General features: G+C 44.8%; 2 protein-coding genes across 3 annotated transcripts in view; one reads left to right on the top strand and one right to left on the bottom strand.

Moving 5' to 3' along the window:
- aplp1 (amyloid beta (A4) precursor-like protein 1) overlaps positions 1-16,748 on the bottom strand; it is a 55,646-nt gene extending 38,898 nt beyond the window's left edge. The window contains exon 1 of one of the 2 annotated variants that reach the window (XM_031802782.1): positions 16,474-16,748. In XM_031802782.1, coding sequence (XP_031658642.1) covers positions 16,474-16,539 — 66 coding nt within the window. In that variant the 5' untranslated portion in view covers positions 16,540-16,748. The remainder of the gene's footprint in view (positions 1-16,473) is intronic. The other variant, XM_031802777.1, reaches the window with a different exon arrangement.
- Positions 16,749-17,673: 925 nt separating this feature from the next.
- Positions 17,674-22,249, top strand: part of LOC109906905 (suppressor of tumorigenicity 14 protein homolog) — a 42,687-nt gene continuing 38,111 nt past the window's right edge. Inside the window, exon 1 of the mRNA XM_031802774.1 lies at positions 17,674-18,011. Coding sequence (XP_031658634.1) covers positions 17,985-18,011 — 27 coding nt within the window. The 5' untranslated portion in view covers positions 17,674-17,984. The remainder of the gene's footprint in view (positions 18,012-22,249) is intronic.

The following is a 22,249-nucleotide window of genomic DNA, read 5'->3' on the forward strand; positions in this document are numbered from 1 at the left end:
AGGAGAAAGAGAGAGGCAGGGTGAGAGAGAGGGAGGAGAAAGAGAGAGGGAGGAGAAAGAGAGAGGGAGGAGAAAGAGAGAGGGGAAGAAAGAGAGAGGGGAAAAAAGAGAGAGGAAAAAAGAGAGAGGAAAAAGAGAGAGAGGAAGGGTGAGAGGGGAAGAAAGAGAGGGAGGAGAAAGCGTAGTAACATGAGCAGTGAATGCACCTAATTTATTTGATCCTATATGAGATTCAGCTGAAGACTACAGCTACAAATTTTTACCTATGAGACTCATCCCGCTCTCCTTCACTTCTTCCCTTTTCTCTCTCTCCCCCTCCCCCATCTTTATCTCCCCTACACAAATGTGTGCCCCCACAGTTCTCCAGGGTGCCTGTATGACAAATACACGATATTGAAATAAGAATTTGAAATGAGGTATTGCGTGAGTGAACTGATGGATGGCAGAGGTGGTTAAAATGAGAGATTATTTTGACCGCCTCCGCTGATATCACTCCACAAAGGCACACACACACACACACACAAGGGCAATACACACACCGTGAAGCCCACAGCAATAACACACTGTGAAGCTCACCCACCTCACAGCTTTGACCCATTGTCCCGGTCCATTCTGACATTTTATTGTAGTATTTGAATGCACACATATTACTTTCACACTCCCCAGTGGGGGGGGGGGGGCTCCAAGCTCTGAGGTCTGGCCCCAACACCTAGTCAGTGAGTGCACACGACATCCCCCTCTCCCCAGTCCCCGCCACTCCAGCATGTTTGGCACATTGTTCATGATAATAAAGGAGCTGCTAATGTGCTTTTAATGGACAGGAGGCAGAGCAGCTGGTACTGCCTGGGAGAGAGCTGTGGAGAGGCTGGGGTCTCTGCTGTGCTCCACTGTGGTGACCAGGGACCTCATTTATAACCGTTGCCTAAATTTCAGACATTTCTGAGATTTATAAATTTGGCACACGCATGTTTCCTGTTATGAATCAGACCGGTCGTAAAACTGTGCGGACATGAATGAGCATTAAAACGCCTGGAAAAATGTCTCCCTTCACCTTTCATGGTGAAAATAACACCCTTTATTTGGTAACTTTGTTTGATAAAGTCCTTCTTTATATCTCAAAAAAGTCAGTTTAGTTGGTGTGTTTGATTCAGCAATCTACCTGTTCCACTCGTTCAACATGCAGACAAAGGAATCCCAAAAGTTACCGGTAAACTTCATCCAAACAAGTCAAACAACATTTCTAATCAATCCTCAGGTACCCTAATATGTAAAGAAATTACACAATTTAAGACGGAATGTAGTGTGTTCAATACCGGAGATAAATACCTTAATTTGGAACTATTGGCATTAGGCCACGGCATAGAAAAGACCAATTGTTGTTCAATATTTAGTTCATCAATAGATTGGGTTTCTTTACCCTGCCTTGGTATAGGCTCTGAGATTAAATAGGCAATGATATCGTGCTCCTATCGCACAGCAATACTGTAGCCTACCCTACGGTCAACGATTTTACATAAGCTACTGGTCTATTTATGGTGTTGGCAGAATGTTTTTCATCTTTATCAGTCATTTATGCTGTATCTGGAAAAGGACTGTGTCAGTTTCTGAATGAGAAAACATTGGCAAATTGTCATGGACCTGTCAGCAGAAGGTTTATATACATACAGTACCAGTCAAATGTTTGGACACACCTACTTGTTCCACGTTTATATTTTATTTTGTACTATTTTCTACATTGTAGAATAACAGTGAAGACATCAAAACTATAAAATAACACATATGGAATCATGTAGTAACCAAAAAACGTGTTAAATATAAAAAGTATTTTCATTCTTCAAAAGTAGCCACCCTTTGCTTTGATGACAGCTTTGCACACTCTTGGCATTCTGTCAACCAGCTTCATGAGGTAGTCACCTGGAATGCATTTCAATTAACAGCTGTGCCTTATTAAAAGTTAATTTGTGGAATGTCTTTCTTAATGCGTTTGAGCCAATCAGTTGTGTTGTGACAAGGTAGGGGTGGTATACAGAAGATAGCCCTATTTGGTAAAATACCATGTCCATATTATGGCAATAACATCTCAAATAAGCAAAGAGAAATGACAGTCCATCATTACTTTAAAACATGAAGGTCCAGTCAATCCAGAAAATGTCAAGATCTTTGAAAGCTTCAAGTGCAGTCGCAAAAAAGCATCAAGCCACAGGAAAGGAAAGCCCAGTGTTAGTTACCTTGCTGCAGAGAATAAGTTCATTAGAGTTGCCAGCCTCAGATATTAAAGCCCAAATAAATGCTTCAGTGTTCAAGTAACAGACATCTCAACATCAGCTGATCAAAGGAGACGTGAATCTGGCCTTCATGGTCGAATTGCTGCAAAGAAACCACTCTAAAGGACACCAATAATAAGAAGAGACTTGCTGGGGCCAAGAAACACGAGCAATGGACAGACACGTGGAAATCTGTCCTTTGGTCTGATGAGTCCAAATGGGAGATTTTTGGTTCCAACCGCCGTGTCTTCGTGAGACACAGAGTAGGTGAATGGATGATCTATGCATATGTGGTTCCCATCATGAAGCATGAAGGAGGTGGTGTGATGGTGTGGGGGTGCATTGCTGGTAACACCGTCTGTGATTTATTTAGAATTCAAGGCACACTTAACCAGCATGGCTACAATAGAATTCTGCAGCGATACGCCATCCCATCTAGTTTGCGCTTAGTGGGACTATCATTTGTTTTTTAACAGGACAATGACCCAAAAACACACCTTCAGGCTGTGTAAGGACTATTTTACCAAGAAGGAGAGTGATGGAATGCTGCATCAGATGACCTGACCTCCACAATCCCCCTAGCCTCAACACAATTGAGATGGTTTGGGATGAGTTGGACCACAGAGTTAAGGAAAAGCAGCCAACAAGTGCTCAGCATATGTGGGAACTCCTTCAAGACTGTTGGAAAAGCATTCCAGGTGAAGCTGGTTGAGAAAATACCAAGAGTGTGAAAAGCTGTCATCAAGGCAAAGGGTGGCTACTTTAAAGATTCTTGTCACACCAGCCTTCGCTTTGGCTGCGCCTCCTGTCCAACTCAGGCGTTCAGCGTCACCGGCCTTCTAACTGCTGCCGAACCTACTACTGGCAAACGCCCTTCACTCATTAACCCCGGACTTGTCTTGTCATCATTACGCACACCTGGCTCCAATCCCCACTCTATATACTGTATACACTCCCTCTGCTATTTTTCTTTGTCGGTAATTGCAAATGTTACTTGTTTTCCTGAGAGGAATCTTCTCACTAATGGCAAATGGTTGCATTGTTATGTTTTCCTGTTTTGACTTTTTATTTTATGAATAAGCTTTTCATCATATCCCCCATTAGCACAAAATACATATTTGTCAGTGTTCAGTACAACATTTCAACCACTAGCGGATGTGCATACACATGGCCTAAAGCTGGGCCCTCCAACCCTGTTCCTGGAGAGCTACACTCCTGTAGGTTCACTCTGGTTGTTATAACTAACCCGATTCAGTTTATAAACCAGCTAATTATTAGAATCAGGTGAGCTAGATTTAGGGTTGGACTGAAAACCTACAGGACAGTAGCTCTCCAGGAACAGGGCTGGAGAGCCCTGGTCTACAGATTGCAGGGAGATGAGCACATTCTCATGCCAAGTAATTTTTTATAAATACAAACCTTTGCGTGAAAACTGGCACACGCACATTGTGGGGTATAATTTTGTTCATACGCACGGTTTATAAATGAGCCCCCGGGGTATCCCAGCTCTCACACAGTCCCTCTCACCCCTTCTGTCCATCTCTATTTGAACCCTCTCTCTGTGAAGTGAGGGTAGGAAATTTCCATGAGGAGCAGAGGCTCCGCTAAAAGGACTAATTAATGGAACACGCATCACGGCACACCTCGATGACACACTCACACGTTTTCATCAGCTTCCTCTCATCTCATTTATCATCCCCTCTCTCTCCCCAACTCTCACTCGCTTGTTCACATCACACACTTACGCATACATTTTCCACCCCCCTCACCCCGTTCTTCTCTTTCTCCCCCTCAGCAGCATCACTTGGCCACAGACCCGTTGCTGTGGAAACACCTCCCACCGGAGCTGGCTACCTTCCCTGTTACCGTAGCAACTGGCTCCCTGCAGAATTTCAAACACGCCACTTGGTCTCCCTCTCACTGTCTGTGTCTGATAAGCTTGTCTCCATGTTTGCTCAGTGATATGGCCTCAGTAGGTCACTGATGGCTGGAGGAATGGTTGGTCCGGCATGTTTAGATGGTTGTTGTTTAGTTTACACATCCATTCAATTGCCCGTCAACATGGGAGTATGCTTCATTTTTTTTTTGTATTATTATTTTTTCTCACCAATTTCGTGGTATGCAATTGGTAGTTCGTTTTGTCTCATCGCTGCAACTCCCATACGAGAGAGAGGCGAAGGTCGAGAGCCATGCATCCTGCGAAACATAACCCAACCAAGCTGCACTGCTTCTTGACACAATGCCCATTTAACCTGGAAGCCAGCCACACCAATGTGAGGAAACACTGTACACCTGGCAACCGTGTCAGCGTGCACTGCGCCCGGCCCACCACAGGAGTCGCTAGTGCGCAATGGGTCAAGGATATCCCTGCCGGCCAAACCCTCCCCTAACCCGGACGATGCTGGGCCAATTGTGCGCCACCTCATGGGTCTCACGGTCACGGCCGGCTGCGACAGAGCCTGGACTCGAACCCAGAATCTCTAGTGGCACAGCTAGCACTGCGATGCAGTGCCTTAGACCACTGCACCACTCGGGAGGCCGAGTATGCATTTGTTGGGAAAGACGATGGACAAAATGTTTTCAAGAATTCTGTCACGGAGCTGGTGTCAGTCCGTGCATGATATTATGACTGCTTACCCCGGGCGATGGTATGCTTTATGTTTCTTGCTAACCTGTTATTGGAGAGTGTGCCTTTATAAAAATGTCCATGGAAATGCCTACACATGCTTATTGGTAATTCTGTGTCTTTATTTCATGCCAGTGATATTTGATTGGTCACTATTGGTATGTTCCAGGTGGGAGGATAACCCAGGTACTATTTAAGCCTTGTAATTTCTGTCTCTTGCAGACAGGGGTAAGGGTTCGGGGGTAAGGCTGACATAATGCTGGTTCAGGCATGATTGAGGCCTGCGTTATTTGAGTTTAATGTATTATTTGATTTACTTTGTTTTCCCCAGTTTATGGTAACAGTCTTAGTCATTGTCCTTTTTGTTGTATACATATATACAGTGTAGAGTTTGCCACCCACTCTCCTGCACATAAAATAATAGTACTCCCCCTGGACATTGAACTGCTACAACTTGTCTGCCTCCTCTCTGAAACCTCCATCTTAAGAGTGCCTCCTTTACAAATTACTAGAAACAATTGACACATCAAAATAATTTAAATAAATAAATGTAATTGTCGCACTAAAATGTATCACCAAACAGAAACATCCCATCCAAACAGCCTATCAGAGTTCTGCATGGCTGAGAGTCATGTTAATAGGAATCACATCAATGATTCAGGCCTCAGGTCCAGACTAATGAGTAGTAGAGGACACTAACAGAGTGGAGGATAGATATGTTTAGAGCTCCTGTTTTACCAACAATACTGATAAACAAACAAACTCATAACAGTCTGATTTGCTGAGCCTCAAATCAAATCAGATATTTCTTCTTCCCCGGTCTAATCACCCTGCTCTTCCCAGACGTGAGCCACTGGTCAGAGCTACTCCTGATGAACCATTAGATTACCCAATCCCTTATCTTGTGGCAACATCCCTTCTGTTCCCCCTGCCTCAGGGCACTGTGGAATGACAACGCATCTTACTTCAGAACAGGCTGTGCCTCCCTTTCCTTATTTTTTAATCATCCTCGCCTTCGATCTTCAAGTCTGAATCTGTTCTACTGACAGCTGCTGTGATATGACACACACACACACACACACACACGTATGACTCAACACCAGAGCCTTGACATGTACAATTCTTTGACACAGTCATTATCATGGAATCCACACTGCCACCCCTATCACCATGTATGAACTGACTGCAGGTGACTCACCCTGTAGTGGAGCTAACACTTCACCACATGATAATAGCACAATAATATCATAAAGGTCAACCATACAAAGTTTAGTACACTATACAATTTAGGTAAGGCTCCACACAATCCTACATGCACTAGTCCTTTAACAGTAGGCTATGCAATTTAGACAAGGCTACATGTCACCATGTTACATGCTGTAGGGCTACAACGATCACTGTGAGAGGCTTGACACCATCTCTCCACTCAATCTGTCATCTGTCTGGAGCCTGTCACTTCCAGACACAGCTCGGGGCCTCTTTATATGAACACTGCATTGTATTATTGCTTTCCTGCTATTCCCCCTTTTTAAATCACAGTTAAAGAAATGGTTTGAGGGCTGGCATCTTGTCGTGATGCAAGATGGAAAAATAGGCACTGCGGACAACAGGCCGGGAATAATGTTATGAAACAATGCCTGGATAACATGTCCTGTCTTGTACTGCCCCAGTCTGTGTGTGTTTATTTCATCTTTATTTAACCAGGTATTCCAGTTGAGAACCAGTTCTCATTTACAACTGCGACCTGGCCAAGATAAAGCAAAGCAGTGCAACACAAACAACACAGAGTTACACATGGGATAAACAAACGTAGTCAATAACACAATAGAAAAACCTATGTTAAGTGTGTGCAAATGTAGAAGAGTAGGGAGGTAAGGCAATAAATAGGCCTTAGAGGAGAAATAATTACAATTTAGCATTAGCACTGGAGAGATAGATGTGCAGATGATGATGTGGAAGTAGAGATACTGGGGTGCAAAAGAGCAAGAAGATAAATAACAATATGGGGATGAGGTAGTTGGGTGTGCTATTTACAGATTGGCTGTGGATAGGTACAGTGATCGGTAAGCTGCTCTGACAGCTGATGCTTAAAGTTAGAGAGGGAGATACAAAACTCCAGCTTCAGTTATTTTTGCAATTCGTTCCAGTCATTGGCAGCAGAGAACTGGAAGGAAAGGTGGCCAAAGGAAGCGCTGGCTTTGGGGATGACCAGTGAAATATACCTGCTGGAGCGGAACTGCATGTCCTGTCTCTATGTGTTATTTCAGCCTGTGCCACTCTGGTGAGATAATGTGCTGCAGGGTACAGTCTGCTGGTCTGTCTGCGCTCCAGTCCCTCAGTAGATTAAACATTAGTATTATCTCATTTCCTCAGGCCATCATGTACACTGTCAGATGGGGGTGAAGAACGTTTGAATCATTCAGACAAACTGTAAAATGAACCCTCTATGTCCAAGCCTGGAAAACTCCACTTCAGCTTCTTGCCTTTTATGAATGTATTTTTTTGCAGACAGAAGTAGACTCATGCAAAATATCCAATTTGTTAGTGGCGCTAGCGTGAATATTGGCTGGTGTGTGCAGCATAGAGAGCGTGGCCTTTACCATGGTGAGCTGGGGGATGGATGAAATATTGACCCGTCTCTGTCGGAGTCCTATTGTTACAGATTAAATACCTGAGACTTTCCATTAGCTGATATCGAACACAGGTCCCTACGTCTGTCACCTTAGCCATTACCTGAGGAGGTCTGAACCTCTTGACAAGGTTGCTAGGTGTTGTACTAAGGTCACTACAACATGTTTACAACCATGGTATGCTAGATACATATATTACTTTATGGCAATACATTAAGAGGATATCTGTTAACTCACTTTTGTCGGTGTAGAAATGTGCTATGGCAATTGAGTGCAGTTAGCGATATCTGCTGTGAGAACATACTGTATGTGATTACTGCACCTGTCCATAGCCCACCTATAATTTAGCCCAAACAACTACCTCTTTCCCTACTGTATTTATTTAATTTAATTTATTTTGCTCCTTTGCACCCCATTATTTTTATTTCTACTTTGCACATTCTTCCACTGGAAATCTACCATGCCCGTGTTTAACTTGCTATATTGTATTTACTTTGCCACCATGGCCTTTTTTTGCCTTTACCTCCCTTATCTCACCTCATTTGCTCACATCGTATATAGACTTATTTCTACTGTATTATCGACTGTATGTTTGTTTTACTCCATGTGTAACTCTGTGTCGTTGTATGTGTCGAACTGCTTTGCTTTATCTTGGCCAGGTCGCAATTGTAAATGAGAACTTGTTCTCAGCTTGCCTACCTGGTTAAATAAAGGTGAAATAAAAATAAATAAATAAATATCTCTAGAACAACATTACTACAGTACCTCTCAACACACATTATGTTGCCCATATATTTCATATTCAAATATGTGGAGGATATTGTCTCGGAGGTATGAAAAATATACACTCAGGCGAGCAGCAGGTCTGATGAGGTTGGGTGACGATGGACGACAAGGAAGATGGAGACAGAGTGTGTGTATTGTGAGAGAGAACATAGAGATAAAGAGGAGAGAGAGAGAGGTAGAGAGAAAAAGAGAAAGAGGACAGGAGGAGAGAGAGAGAGTGGAGGATGAATATTTCAAGAGCAAACAGTTTACGTGTAGGGAAGAGCTGGTGTACAGTCAGGATCCACTCTGAGGCTGGAAGGGGAATGGGGTGGGTTCTGGGGATGAATGCGTGCGTGACAAGAGTGCCAGTGCCCAATCCAACAAGCAAGAGCCCAGACCTTTCCAAGGCCGTCAATAATTGATGCAACTGCCGCAGCGTGCCATCTTTTTAAAGCAGTGAGTATGCGTGTGTGTGCCTGGATAGTGTGTGTGTGTTGGTGTACCCTGCGTGTGTCTGGGCTGTTTGTCCGTCAATGCGTGTGGAGGTGTGTGTGTGTCATTGAGGTGCATTGTGTACCCACTGCACCTTTTGTATTCATGTGAGCATAGGAAGGAGGAAATGAGCCGCTAGCTAGCCCGCTGCACACCACCTCACTTCACTCCCTGCCACCAGCTGCTGGGTTTGCCCTCGCTACCGCTGTGCCAAGTTGCATCCCTCTGCTGCTAGAGATGGCAGAGAGCAGGGCACTGACACTGATCCAGACATCTCCCTCAATGCCAATCCATTCCACCCATCCAACGGTGTGTGGAATGTTAGTGCACTGCTGATCAACCTCATCGGACCCTCTGAAATTCTCCCCACCACTCCGTCAGCCAGGCCAGCCTCCTCCCAACTCCCTGTCAGCCAGGCCAGCCTCCTCCCAACTCCCTGTCAGCCAGGCCAGCCTCCTCCCATCTCCCTGTCAGCCAGGCCAGCCTCCTCCCAACTCCCTGTCAGCCAGGCCAGCCTCCTCCCAACTCCCTGTCAGCCAGGCCAGCCTCCTCCCAACTCCCTGTCAGCCAGGCCAGCCTCCTCCCAACTCCCTGTCAGCCAGGCCAGCCTCCTCCCAACTCCCTGTCAGCCAGGCCAGCCTCCTCCCAACTCCCTGTCAGCCAGGCCAGCCTCCTCCCAACTCCCTGTCAGCCAGGCCAGCCTTCTCCCAACTCCCTGTCAGCCAGGCCAGCCTCCTCCCATCTCCCTGTCAGCCAGGCCAGCCTCCTCCCATCTCCCTGTCAGCCAGGCCAGCCTCCTCCAATCTCCCTGTCAGCCAGGCCAGCCTCCTCCCAACTCCCTGTCAGCCAGGCCAGCCTCCTCCCAACTCCCGGTCAGCCAGGCCAGCCTCCTCCCAACTCCCGGTCAGCCAGGCCAGCCTCCTCCCAACTCCCGGTCAGCCAGGCCAGCCTCCTCCCAACTCCCGGTCAGCCAGCCTCCTCCCCACTCCCTGGCAGCCAGCCTCCTCCCCACTCCCTGTCAGCCAGCCTCCTCCCCACTCCCTGTCAGCCAGCCTCCTCCCCACTCCCTGTCAGCCAGCCTCCTCCCCACTCCCTGTCAGCCAGCCTCCTCCCCACTCCCTGTCAGCCAGCCTCCTCCCCACTCCCTGTCAGCCAGCCTCCTCCCCACTCCCTGTCAGCCAGCCTCCTCCCCACTCCCTGTCAGCCAGCCTCCTCCCCACTCCCTGTCAGCCAGCCTCCTCCCCACTCCCTGTCAGCCAGGCCAGCCTCCACAAAGCTATCCATGCGTCCCGGTGTCATTATGGAAACATCCTGTTGCAGTCCAGCCCCGCCCCGCCTCACCCTCCTCTTCACTGGCTCTCTGCATGTGTGTGCATGTGTGTGAATGGGTAATGACTAGGCTCAGTGCTATGGCCTGCAGGCAGTGTACTTCCTCCACTTTCCCTGGGTCACCTGTGAATACATATACAGTACATGACAGAGATGAATCTCTGCCTTTCCAGACACCAGAGAGCCTGTGGGTTTAGAGTTTCTCTTAGCACCAACAACTTGCCCTCTACTGCCCTCCTACCCACCAAGCCTATATCGCCGCTCTCTCTCAGTAAACTGTCTCCTCTATCTAGCCTCCCCCACTGTCGCTCTCTGCCTAATGGAGGACACGCTCTTGCTCTCCTCCCAAACACAGAGGACAAATGTTATCACTACACTGCAGATGTCTCACGGGCGGCTCTTCTGAAACCTCCTGCTGGCTTCGGCAGGGACAAGCCAGACCCACAGCTCCCTTTCGCTTCAATTTTTTTCAGCAGAAATGTAGCCAATTAGGCTTACCAGGCCAAGCCTTTGGGATGGGGGACCTTGGATTGGAGTGATATCTCCGGCCTGCCAGAAGTTCTGACAATCACGCAGGCACTGGAGCCAGACGTGATCAGTGGCTATGGATGTACTGTATATGCCTCAAACTCCCTCTCTCCCCTAACTCCTAAACATGCACAACACAGTTTTAGGGAATCTTAGTTCCCCTTTGTGCTGCACTCTCTCAACTCTCCTTAGCTGTTGGATTTGCATGAGACTCCCGATGGCCTTTCGTACTTCGTGATACCATGGACTTCCTTGAATGTCTGTCATGGCACGAATAACCCAGACCATCATGAAATGGCCCACGTAACAGCTTTTCATTTAGTTGTCACCTCTGGTAATGGCTTAATTGTTGAGGCACATTTACAGCAATTCTTTTATCTTATGCCTTTCCTTTCATTGTGCCCGGGTTTAATTTCACACTGACTGTGCAAGATTTTGGATCATGTCCTTGTTATGTGCTTTTCACTTCAAACGCTTGGAAAGAGCACAATAAGAGAGGAAAGATGGGATCCAATAAAACAGCACATTTCATGTCCTAAAGCACAGGCACACGGCAGAGCAAAGCACAAGGGAAACCATTAATGAAACCATTATCTCCTTCCTCGAAAATGAATTAAACGAGAAAGATATACAGACAGACAGAGCGAGAGAGCGAGAGAGATACTAGTATCCTGTAACTATTTCTACATATCCATAGCACTGCAGTCACAGGCAGGGGGAGTGGAGGGCTGAGCTTCTGTGTTTCCAACACAAGGCCTGGAAATGCTGAAGGGGGAACATGCGCAGCAATTTAGCAACTCCCTGTATCCGTTTAATCTTCTTCCTCCTCCTCTTCTAAACATACCCCACTATCTTTCTCCCCGTTCCCCTCTCCTGCCCTCATAAATTGGAGAGCATACGTCACCTGGAGAGCTGTGTTTCATGGATCTACCAATGGCCATTAGCTTCTCTGGTCTCCCTGGGTTCCTGCAGCCTTCTCTGCAGTAATTTATCTTGAAAAACACAGAGGTGTGCATTTCCCCCAAAGCTTGCAGTTTACTGTACTCTTTAAAAAAAAACTTTACCGCTTTTTCGTGGTATCCAATTGGTAGTTAGTCTTGTCTCATCGCTGCAACTCCCGTACAGACTAGGGAGAGGTGAAGGTCGAGAGCCATGCATCCTCCGAAACACAACCCAACCAAGCCGCACTGCTTCTTTACACAATGCCCGCTTAACCAGGAACCCAGGCGCACCAATGTGTCGGAGGAAACACTGTACACCTGGCGACTGCATCAGTGTGCATGCGCCCGGCCCGCCACAGGAGCTGCTAGTTTGTGATGGGACAAGGATGTCCCTGCCGGCCAAACCCTCCACTAACCCGGACGACGCTGGACCAAATTGTGCGCCGCCCCATGGGTCTCCCGGTCACGACAGAGTCTGGACTCGATCCAGAATCTCTAGTGGCATAGCTAGCAACTGCGATGCAGTGGCTTTAGACCACTGCACCACTCGGGAGGCCAGTAGTGTACTCAAATATATGCATTGGCAGAACCTGCTCATTCCTCATCATTAATACATCACTTGACTCTGACACTTCCGCTTGATACAAAACATGTCTTTGAGAATACATTAATCTTCATCATCATTGCCATCTTTCCATTTTCAGGCAGGTGGAAGTAGCATGAGGCTGAAGTGCTGTTAAACAGAATGTTTAAGATCATCAATGTCATCTTTTTATAGCAGTTATTGTCTGTCGGAGTCATGACACATGCAGTGTTATTGTAGGGAAGGTGACCTCTGCTTCCCTGGCTACCAAAACTCTTTGCTCCGGCCAAATGCTACGCCGCGCCCACAGACATCAGTTTCTTCTCTGCAATGAGTTTGGATCGGAGTACCTCCCTACGATTTCTAGAATGCAAACACTAGAATGTCCTAGACTGCTGATTGGTCATTCTAGACAGTCTGATTGGTCCCAGAAACCGATGGGTTGGGCCCAAGGAGAGAAAGAGATATATATATATATATATATACACACACACACACACACACACACACACACACACACACACACACACACACACTATATGACTGATAGGGGGCACTGTGTTGACACCACCGTGCCTCCATCTTGGCACTTCCCAACCATTATAAAAGATATTTTGGAAGCAATACAAATGCATTTATTAATGTCTGCAGACACCCTAATGCATACTTTTACATTAGATTATGTGAGCTAAACATAAAACATTTCAAATGAAAATGTATAAAAATTCCTTAAAAATTCATTTTCAAATGATGTTACTGTCCCAACTAGATCAACAAAAAAATACATGTAATTTTGTCCTTGAGAAATTGTATTGAAATGCTGTAGAATTCCATTAATTCTTATGGATGACTGCTAGGAAGTGCCAATATGGTAGAACGGTGGCTTCAAAGACTTCCAATGGCCAATCCATCAGCAATCCAGGGTTGGGCCAGAGCCAAAACACACGTGGGTAAAGCCATGTTTTGAAAATTCATCTTTGCCTTTGGTAATCTGATTGGTTAGAGATGATCCAATCGCGGATGGCTTTGTTTTGTACAACACCCCTCATTTTGACGTCACCACAAATGACTTCAATGATTGCAGTCTCAGACTGAAGTATGTAGCAAATGAAGAATTCCGTTTGAGTCGTCAGGCAAGATCTATGCTAGGTTGTCAATCAACTAAATACTCTCAGCACTGCAAGTGGCACGTCATTGCATCCAAGGTGGCTGAGGTAAAGACACATAGGACAGTATAGATAAACTGTCAAAGTATCATGCTAGGAGTGTCACGCTACTGTGTCAGCTTCATTGACACTGGCGTGAAGTAAACAGTAAAAAAAAAATGATACAATGCACTGGTCCCTGCTTTTAACACAATAAGAACACATAGTATGTGAATAGCAACAAAATGGAGAACATGGACAGAGAGCACAAGAACACATTGCATAATGGTTGTGTTTCGGATGAGTAAATGTTGAACTTTACCCTTGTGCTTTGAAACTATCTAATGCTTTTGTTCTCTTACAATTCGTTCTGTGTAAACAAACACCATTTGTACTGCACCCTAAAGCCCTTACATGATACAGACAACAGTTTGCAATGCATAATTGCCCAATTTCAACCTTTACCATGGAAAAGGCAAACAAAAATTAAAGAACCATCTTTAACACAGCTAATACCAGGGTGTTAAACCAGCAAGCCAGCCTCTTCAAAGTGTAATCTGGGCTGTAAACCTTCACATATCTGCAGGTCTCCTTGTGTATAAACCTAAGCATGGTTCCTCAGCATACAGCAGTAATCCCAGTAATGCTCTTACAGCAGTGGAATAATTCCACAATGAAAGGTACAGGTTTATGGCTAATAAAATGCACTGTGAGCAACCAGCACCAATGGTTAATAATACACATGCTAATCTTCTTAACATCTTCAGAATGAATCCTTACACACCCCACTATGATGATTACATGCTTTCTACTGACTGGAGATTGGGAATTTCTAATACCTTCCAAGGGCATAATGTACAGTTGGTAGACAGTATATGGATAGATAGAGTGAGATTATGTATGTGAGCTAGTTCTTACAGAGGAACAGAGAGCTTCTCCTCTAGTCTACCTACGCCCTTACAATGAAACAGTAACAAAGAGAGGGAACAACTCACACTTCTATTCCCAGGTGGCAAGTGAGCTTGACCCGCACTGTAACTCCAGCTGAGGCTCCATGAGTCACTGCTCACGCCCCACTCTCCCCTGCTTTCCACCCAGCACCACCCCTCTGCCCTTTTATACCTCCTCTCCACTCCAGAGCCCCCACAGGGAGCCTGGCCTCCCTCATTAGCTGAGGGGCTGAAGGCCTCCGGGGGGGGGGGGGGGGGGCGTCTGGGTCTAGTGGTCCCTGGAAGTCACCTCTGACGCATTGGCACAGCTCGGTGGTGGGTGGCCCATGATGTCACGTATCAGTCTGGAGTCTAGACCTTCACAGGTGTTCTACATAGAACGACCAGATGAGAGAAAATTCTGCACATGTGCTATGGTTTCCCAATTAGTCAAGAGAGTGATTTGATCCTCTGTGGACAAGGTTAAATGTTATGTCTAAGTGTTAGCACTTTGAGATACACGAGCCGTTATATAAAAAGGTAAAACAGTAGAGAAAAAGCTATTACTCCATTCAAGTAACACAGCGAGGTACTAACAATTCAAATGTCATGATTTTTAGTTGGGAAACTAAAATAATTGGTATATTCTAGTGATCCATGGGGGAAATGGAAGAGTCATAGTCTGGAGAGTGCAGTGATATGCTGTGGTAGAGCTCATTAAAGTCTGCTGTCAGTAATAGCGGTATGGTGGGAGGACTGAGTGACTGATGGCTGCCTGGTCATTACATTGATCTGGCCCCAGAACAGTCTGTCTGGCAGAAACTCCTATCTACAACATATGAAGCATGAGATGAAGATAGAGCCTGCTGAGCTGACCTGAGAACAGCCATTTGCATTTTTTTATTTAATTCAGTGCAGTGACAAGATGGAGCTTAGTAGTGGCTCAGGCCTCAGCCTTAGTTCATTCTACATCTTGCTATACAACATGTAGTCGGATCAAATAAGATCAAGATCAAATATGTCCCCATATTAAAGCAGGAGGCTAAGGTGTAGGCTTACAGAAAGATCATTTGCTCTCATTAAAAAAAGAAACAAGGATGTGAGATGAAAAGCACCACATTTCACAATCAATACAGAATTTCTCCCTCGCATTCCCCTGGATTCACAGTAGTGCAACAAAAGGTTTAAGCACAGGCCTCCATTGCAGATAAATCTTATGCATCCGATGCAAGTCCCAGATTCAAGACATAGCCTGGAGAAGACTGTACATTTTCATTCAAATAGTAGGTGCGATGCTACTCTCTCCCTGTATGGGGTGGCAGGTAGCCTAGTGGTTAGAGCGTTGGGCCAGTAACCGAAAGGTTGCTAGATCAAATCCCTGAGCTGTCATTCTTCCCCTGAAGGCAGTTAACCCACTGTTCCTAGGCCATCATTGTAAATAATAATTATTTCTTAACTGACTTGCGTAGTTAAATAAATAAATATATGCAGCCGGAAGACCTACTGTGTTCGCTCATTCAGCATTCCTAGCACCAGTGTCATGACAAAGCAGTCAGTCAGTGGGGCACCTCTACATCCCCCCCTACCTGGGATACTGATGTAATAAAGGTCACCATTACATGCATGGCTCTGATGTTCAAACAGCACTTGATTTGACATTCTTTAATAAAGGCTTGCAGGCCTATAATAGCATATACCAGTTTATGGCCTACTGATATGGTAAAAACAAATATGAGATGTTGCGGTTGTATTCTTCATTTTTTTTCAATTAGACCAAAAGAAAAAACTGAGTTTCGCCAAAAAAGAATGGCCCCACCCCAGGCTATGAAGACGTTCAGTACATTTCTCTCTTTGTTTATCAAGGGTAGGTCCCCGATGGGTTCTCTCTCAAACCAGGGGGGGGAAGAGGCTGACATACAACATATCCTAATACAAAATGCATGTATTGTCTTGAATACTTGGTTGGCATGACCATAATGTCTACATATATTGTCTGCATTTCAATAATACAAATGTGCTAATTAGACAGTAGCATTTAGTCTGCGTAGGTAGGTTACTGAGCGTTCCTTCTTGTTGACGTGTAATCTATCATCTGACAGTCTGTGTGCGCATTCACTTGCTAATTAAATCTGTCCAAGATAACGGTGCGCGTCAGCAAAAAGGATACGAATTGTTATTCATGACATGAGTGATATTGATAAAACATTTACAATGAAAGATAATATTCTTGGTGCTTACCTCGACATTTCCCCATACGCAATGGGACAATACGACCATCAATATGGGTAACACTGAAAGTCCCATTTTCACTCCTTCCGTTTCTCAATTGGAATGTTTTCTCTTTATAATCTGAATTGATTCCCAAATACAGTTACATCAGTTACTATGAAGATCTCTATTCTGTTCGGTGACTGCCTCCAATATCTCCTGCGTCTGCGTCCGTGCGCACTTGCTCTCTCCAATCGCAGCCGGGGCTAATATGGGGCTGCAGCCTCGCCGGGGAAAAAAAAGAACGCCCATCAACGAGCTTGTACAATGGACTTTCCTCAAAGCGCCACATTTTTTTGATTAACTGCGGTTTGATTTGGTGGAGGGAGACACCCAATGGACAAGAATGGGAAGCGCAGGCAGTGGATGGAAACTGGTCTATCTATGGAACTGCCTGAACGGTTTCATAATATGCGTCACGAATTCAGTGACAGCAGTGCCGAAACAGGCTGCGTTCATGTTCTAATCGGAACTAGGAAACGTTGAAAGTTCGATTTGGTTGTGCGAGATTTGACGTCAGAAGAGTTACAGGGTGTATTAAGTGGTGGTGTCCCATCCTTTCAGGTTGTTGGCCTGAAGTAGGACAATATATTTAAATAGTGGAGTATTGTATTTATTTATTTTTTGTGAGTGTAGTGTTATGATAGGTTATTATTTTTATTTTTATTATAATCTTTTTTTTAGCAACGTATAAGAGAGTTATACTCCAGTCTAGTAGGTGTCGGAAATGCGATATTCATTGGATGGCAACCGCTGTTAGAGCATATAGCAATGGACCTGTCGTTCATTATACGAACGATAAAAAATGTCTATGCCAATCCAAATTCTGTATTTGGTCACTAGGGGGCACGCAAGGTAAAACAATTGTCTCGTTCTCTACGTGTGGGCTATCAGTGTATTCAATCATTTCAATACTCTATTAGCGATTTTTAAATTTGACCCAATATTTTTCTCAGCGTTATGAAGATGTGATGTAGACCTATTAGTTTTGAAACGTTGATATCGAGAAGATATACAGTATATATATGTATGTAGCCTACCTAACTGTAGAGCTGATATAACATAACCGCACCTGTTTACACAAACTACTTCTAATTTAAATGTTCTGTAAAATCGCAGCTTCCTGATCATCAGGCCCAAATCTCACCTGGCGTTCTGGACGTTTACAAAGGTGTGGGAGTGGCTAAATGTTGTGGGTGTGGATGGAAAGGGTCAGTTTCAAGAAACAATTGTTGACTGAAACAAGCACCTCAGCCACGACAACCACAAAGGTGTCACAACTTTTAACCAGAGGAATCATTGAAGAATTTTACCAATGGGACAGTTGCTACATTTGATCATAATTACATTAATCTCCCTCCCGCGTTGATTTGAAACGTCTTGGACCTCGGGAGGGGGGAATATAGTCCCGTGTTTCTAAATCGTTTTTGTTTGATTGAACTGTCTACCAACTGGATTTAACTCTAAAGTAATTGAAGAAAATGAATTCCGCACGATTTGAATACGAGGTAAGTTGTGTTATACAAATTATACATTTAGGAACAACGGTGTAACCAAGTCCGCCATGCGCCACTGTTGCCACTTTTGCATTGTTAGCGACATAATTTGAAAATCTATTTTACAGACATACATAACGTTTCATTCCAGTCACTGGAATGGGCCACCTGTCAAACTCAGCCCATGTAGGCAAACCAATTGACTTTCAGTGAGAACATACCACAAGTGAACACTTCCAGGAAGTACGTTGCTTTCTCACTGGCCTTCAGATTATCCCAGTTAATTTTAAACTTTATAGTCAACTTTTTATGTTGGGTAATTATTCATTATCATATAATTTGAGGATGGATGGGCATAATTCTATTTAAATAAATCATTAAAGTTAGATAATTCGTTTTGAATGTGATGACTTAAGGAACAATTGTGTTGGAGGAAGGAACACAGAATAGGATTTATTATTTTAAGATATCCTTTATTTAACCAGGGAAGTCACATTGAGAATTACATCTGTTTTACAGATGAGCCCTGGATAACATAAATGAAACACCTGTAGCCAAGTTAGCAGGGACGCTCCCCATCTTGACTGTCTGGATATTTCTCCACCCGTATGTTAATTTTAAAGACAGTAAAAACCATGATCAGAGACACACATGACAAGTGTAAATGTATCAACCAATCATTCATGGTTTAAGTCACATCACTCTAATTAATGTCAGCTCTGTGTACCCTATCTCCCTCACTGGTCAGGGCAGCCATATTGATTTCATAAACCTCCAGTGTTCAGTGGTCACAAACGAATTACATGTCCTTGCTGTACTTCGGGCAGGCCCCAGCCCCCTGGTAACAGTACTTAGTATTGAATCCCCACTCCCAGCCCAGACAATGCTGGCCTGCCCCAACTTCCAGGTATTCTGATACCCTGTGGATCCCAGACCTGTCCTGACTCGATCCCCCTCCAGCCACGCTGCTGCTCACCCACAGAGGAAGACTACTGAGAAGAAAGTTAGTCGCTGCACAGAGGAGTTTAGAGAGGGGGGGAAGGTAGGTTCCTCTATGGAAAACCTCTTCCTCACACTGCATTTTGATATTATTATAAAAGTTGGTTTTGATGTTTATACACATTCATAGTCATGTTGATAAAAAAATGAGGGTTGTGAAATGCTACATAGTTTTGAGCTCAGTCAAAAGAGAAAAGCAAACAGGAGGTTGGAGTCCTCTGAAAGAACATGCACTTTTTAGGGACAAGAGGGATATCATATTTGTAAGGGAAAGGAACAATAATTCTCAATACTTGCTGGTATACTGAATCATATAGTCTGTTTTCCCTGAGTGTCCTGTTGAGATAGGTGCTGCCTTGTGCAGATCATTCATGCTCAGGAATGTACTCCTAGGTTTCCTGCTTTGTACATTATGCATTGTCATAGTTCTTGGACTGTCTCTAGGTTTCCTGTAACAAATACTGAAGTGATAGTTAAACCTTAGCTACACATAGAAGAGCTGGTATAGTCTATATAATTGGGCCATGGAGATGTCCACACAGATATCCTGGTTGTCATTGATCTATTTCCAGGTTACACAGTAAGTTAGTACATGCAGTAGCTTTTCATGAGTTGTGTCTAAGAGAAAATGCTCCTTTGCTTACACAAGTGTCGTTAAGAGCAGTTCTCTGATGAACACGTACACTGAATAACCAAATGTATGTGGACACCTGCTTGTCGAACATCTCATTCCAAAATCATGTGCATTAATATGGATGCTGCTATGACAGCCTCCACTCTTCTGGGAAGACTTTCCACTAGATGTCGGAACATGCTGCGGGGACTGACTTCCATTCAGCCACAAGAGCATTAGTGAGGTTGGGAACTGATGTTGGGCGATTAGGCCTGGCTCGCAGCCAATTCATCCCAAAAGTGTTCGATGAGCTTGAGATCAGGGCTCTGTGCAGGCCAGTCAAGTTCTTCTACACCGATCTCGTCAAACCATTTCTCTATGGACCTTGCTTTGTGCATGGTGGCATTGTCATGCTGAAACAGGAAAGGGCCTTACCAAACTGTTGCCACAAAGTTGCAAGCACAGAATCATCTAGAATCTCATTGTGTGCTGTAGCGTTGATTTCCATTCACTGGAACCAAGGGGCCTAGCACGAACCATGAGAAAGAGCCCCAGACCATTGTTCCTCCTCCACCAAACTTTATAGTTGGCACAAAAATTTGGCCAGGTAGCGTTCTCCTGGCATCCACCAAACCCTGATTTGTCCATCGGACTGCCAGATGGCGAAGCGTGATTCATCATTCCAGAGAACTCGTTTCCACTGTTCCAAAGTCCAATGGAGGTGAGCTTTACACCACTCCAGCCGATGGTTGGCATTGAGCATGGTGACCTTAGGCTTATGTGCAGCTGCTCGGCCATGGAAACCCATTTCATGATGCTCCCGACGAACAGTTATTGTGCTGACATTGCTTCCAGATGCAGTTTGGAACTCGGTAGTGAGTGCAACCGAGGACAGATGATTTTTTACGCGCTACACGCTTCACCACTCAGCGGTCCCATTCTATGAGCTTGTTTGGCCTACCACTTTGGTGACTGAGCCGTTGCTGCTCCTAGATGTTTCCACTTCACAATAACAGGACTTACAGTTGACCGGGGCAGCTCTAGCAGGGCAGAAATTTGACCAACTGACTTGTTGGAAAGGTGGCATCCTGTAACGGTGCCACATTGAAAGTCATTGAGCTCTTCCTTAAGGTTCTACTAACAATGTTTGTCTATAGTGATTGCATGACTGTGTGCTAATTTTTATACACCTGTCAGCAGTGTGTGGATTTGGATATTTCAGCCAAATGTTTAACAATTTTTTTTTATATATACAGTGGGGCAAAAACGTTTTTAGTCAGCCACCAATTGTGCAAGTTCTCCCACTTAAAAAGATGAGAGAAGCCTGTAATTTTCATCATAGGTACACTTCAACTATGACAGACCAAATGAGAAAAAAAAATTGTAGGATTTTTAATGAATTTATTTGCAAATTATGGTGGAAAATAAGTATTTGGTCACCTACAAACAAGCAAGATTTCTGGCTCTCACAGACCTGTAACTTCTTCTTTAAGAGGCTCCTCTGTCCTCCACTCGTTACCTGTATTAATGGCACCTGTTTGAACTTGTTATCAGTATAAAAGACACCTGTCCACAACCTCAAACAAACAGTCACACTCCAAACTCCACTATGGCCAAGACCAAAGAGCTGTCAAAGGACACCAGAATTTTTTTTGCAAAAAGACCTGCACCAGGCTGGGAAGACTGAATCTGCAATAGGTAAGCAGCTTGGTTTGAAGAAATCAACTGTGGGAGCAATTATTAGGAAATGGAAGACATACAAGACCACTGATAATCTCCCTCGATCTGGGGCTCCACACAAGATCTCACCCCGTGGGGTCAAAATGATCACAAGAACGGTGAGCAAAAATCCCAGAACCACGCGGGGGGACCTAGTGAATGACCTGCAGAGAGCTGTGACCAAAGTAACAAAGCCTACCTTCAGTAACACACTATGCCGCCAGGGACTCAAATCCTGCAGTGCCAGACGTGTCCCCCTGCTTAAGCCAGTACATGTCCAGGCCCGTCTGAAGTTTGCTAGAGAGCATTTGGATGATCCAGAATAAGATTGGGAGAATGTCATATGGTCAGATGAAACCAAAATAGAACGTTTTGGTAAAAACTCAACTCGTTGTGTTTGGAGGACAAAGAATGCTGAGTTGCATCCAAAGAACTCCATACTTACTGCGAAGCATGGGGGTGGAAACATCATGCTTTGGGGCTGTATTTCTGCAAAGGGACCAGGTCGACTGATCCGTGTAAAGGAAAGAATGGATGGGGCCATGTATCGTGAGATTTTGAGTGAAAACCTCCTATCAGCAAGGGCATTGAAGATGAAACGTGGCTGGGTCTTTCAGCATGACAATGATCCCAAACACACCGCCCGGGCAACAAAGGAGTGGCTTCGTAAGAAGCATTTCAAGGTCCTGGAGTGGCCTAGCCAGTCTCCAGATCTCAACCCCATAGAAAATCTTTGGAGGGAGTTGAAAGTCCGTGTTGCCCAGCAACAGCCCCAAAACATCACTGCTCTAGGGGAGATCTGCATGGAGGAATGGGCCAAAATGCCAGCAACAGTGTGTGAAAACCTTGTGAAGACTTACAGAAAACGTTTGACCTCTGTCATTGCCAACAAAGGGTATATAACAAAGTATTGAGATGA

The sequence above is a fragment of the Oncorhynchus kisutch genome, linkage group LG2, assembly GCF_002021735.2.
Source record: "Oncorhynchus kisutch isolate 150728-3 linkage group LG2, Okis_V2, whole genome shotgun sequence".
NCBI classification, from domain to species: Eukaryota; Metazoa; Chordata; class Actinopteri; order Salmoniformes; family Salmonidae; genus Oncorhynchus; species Oncorhynchus kisutch.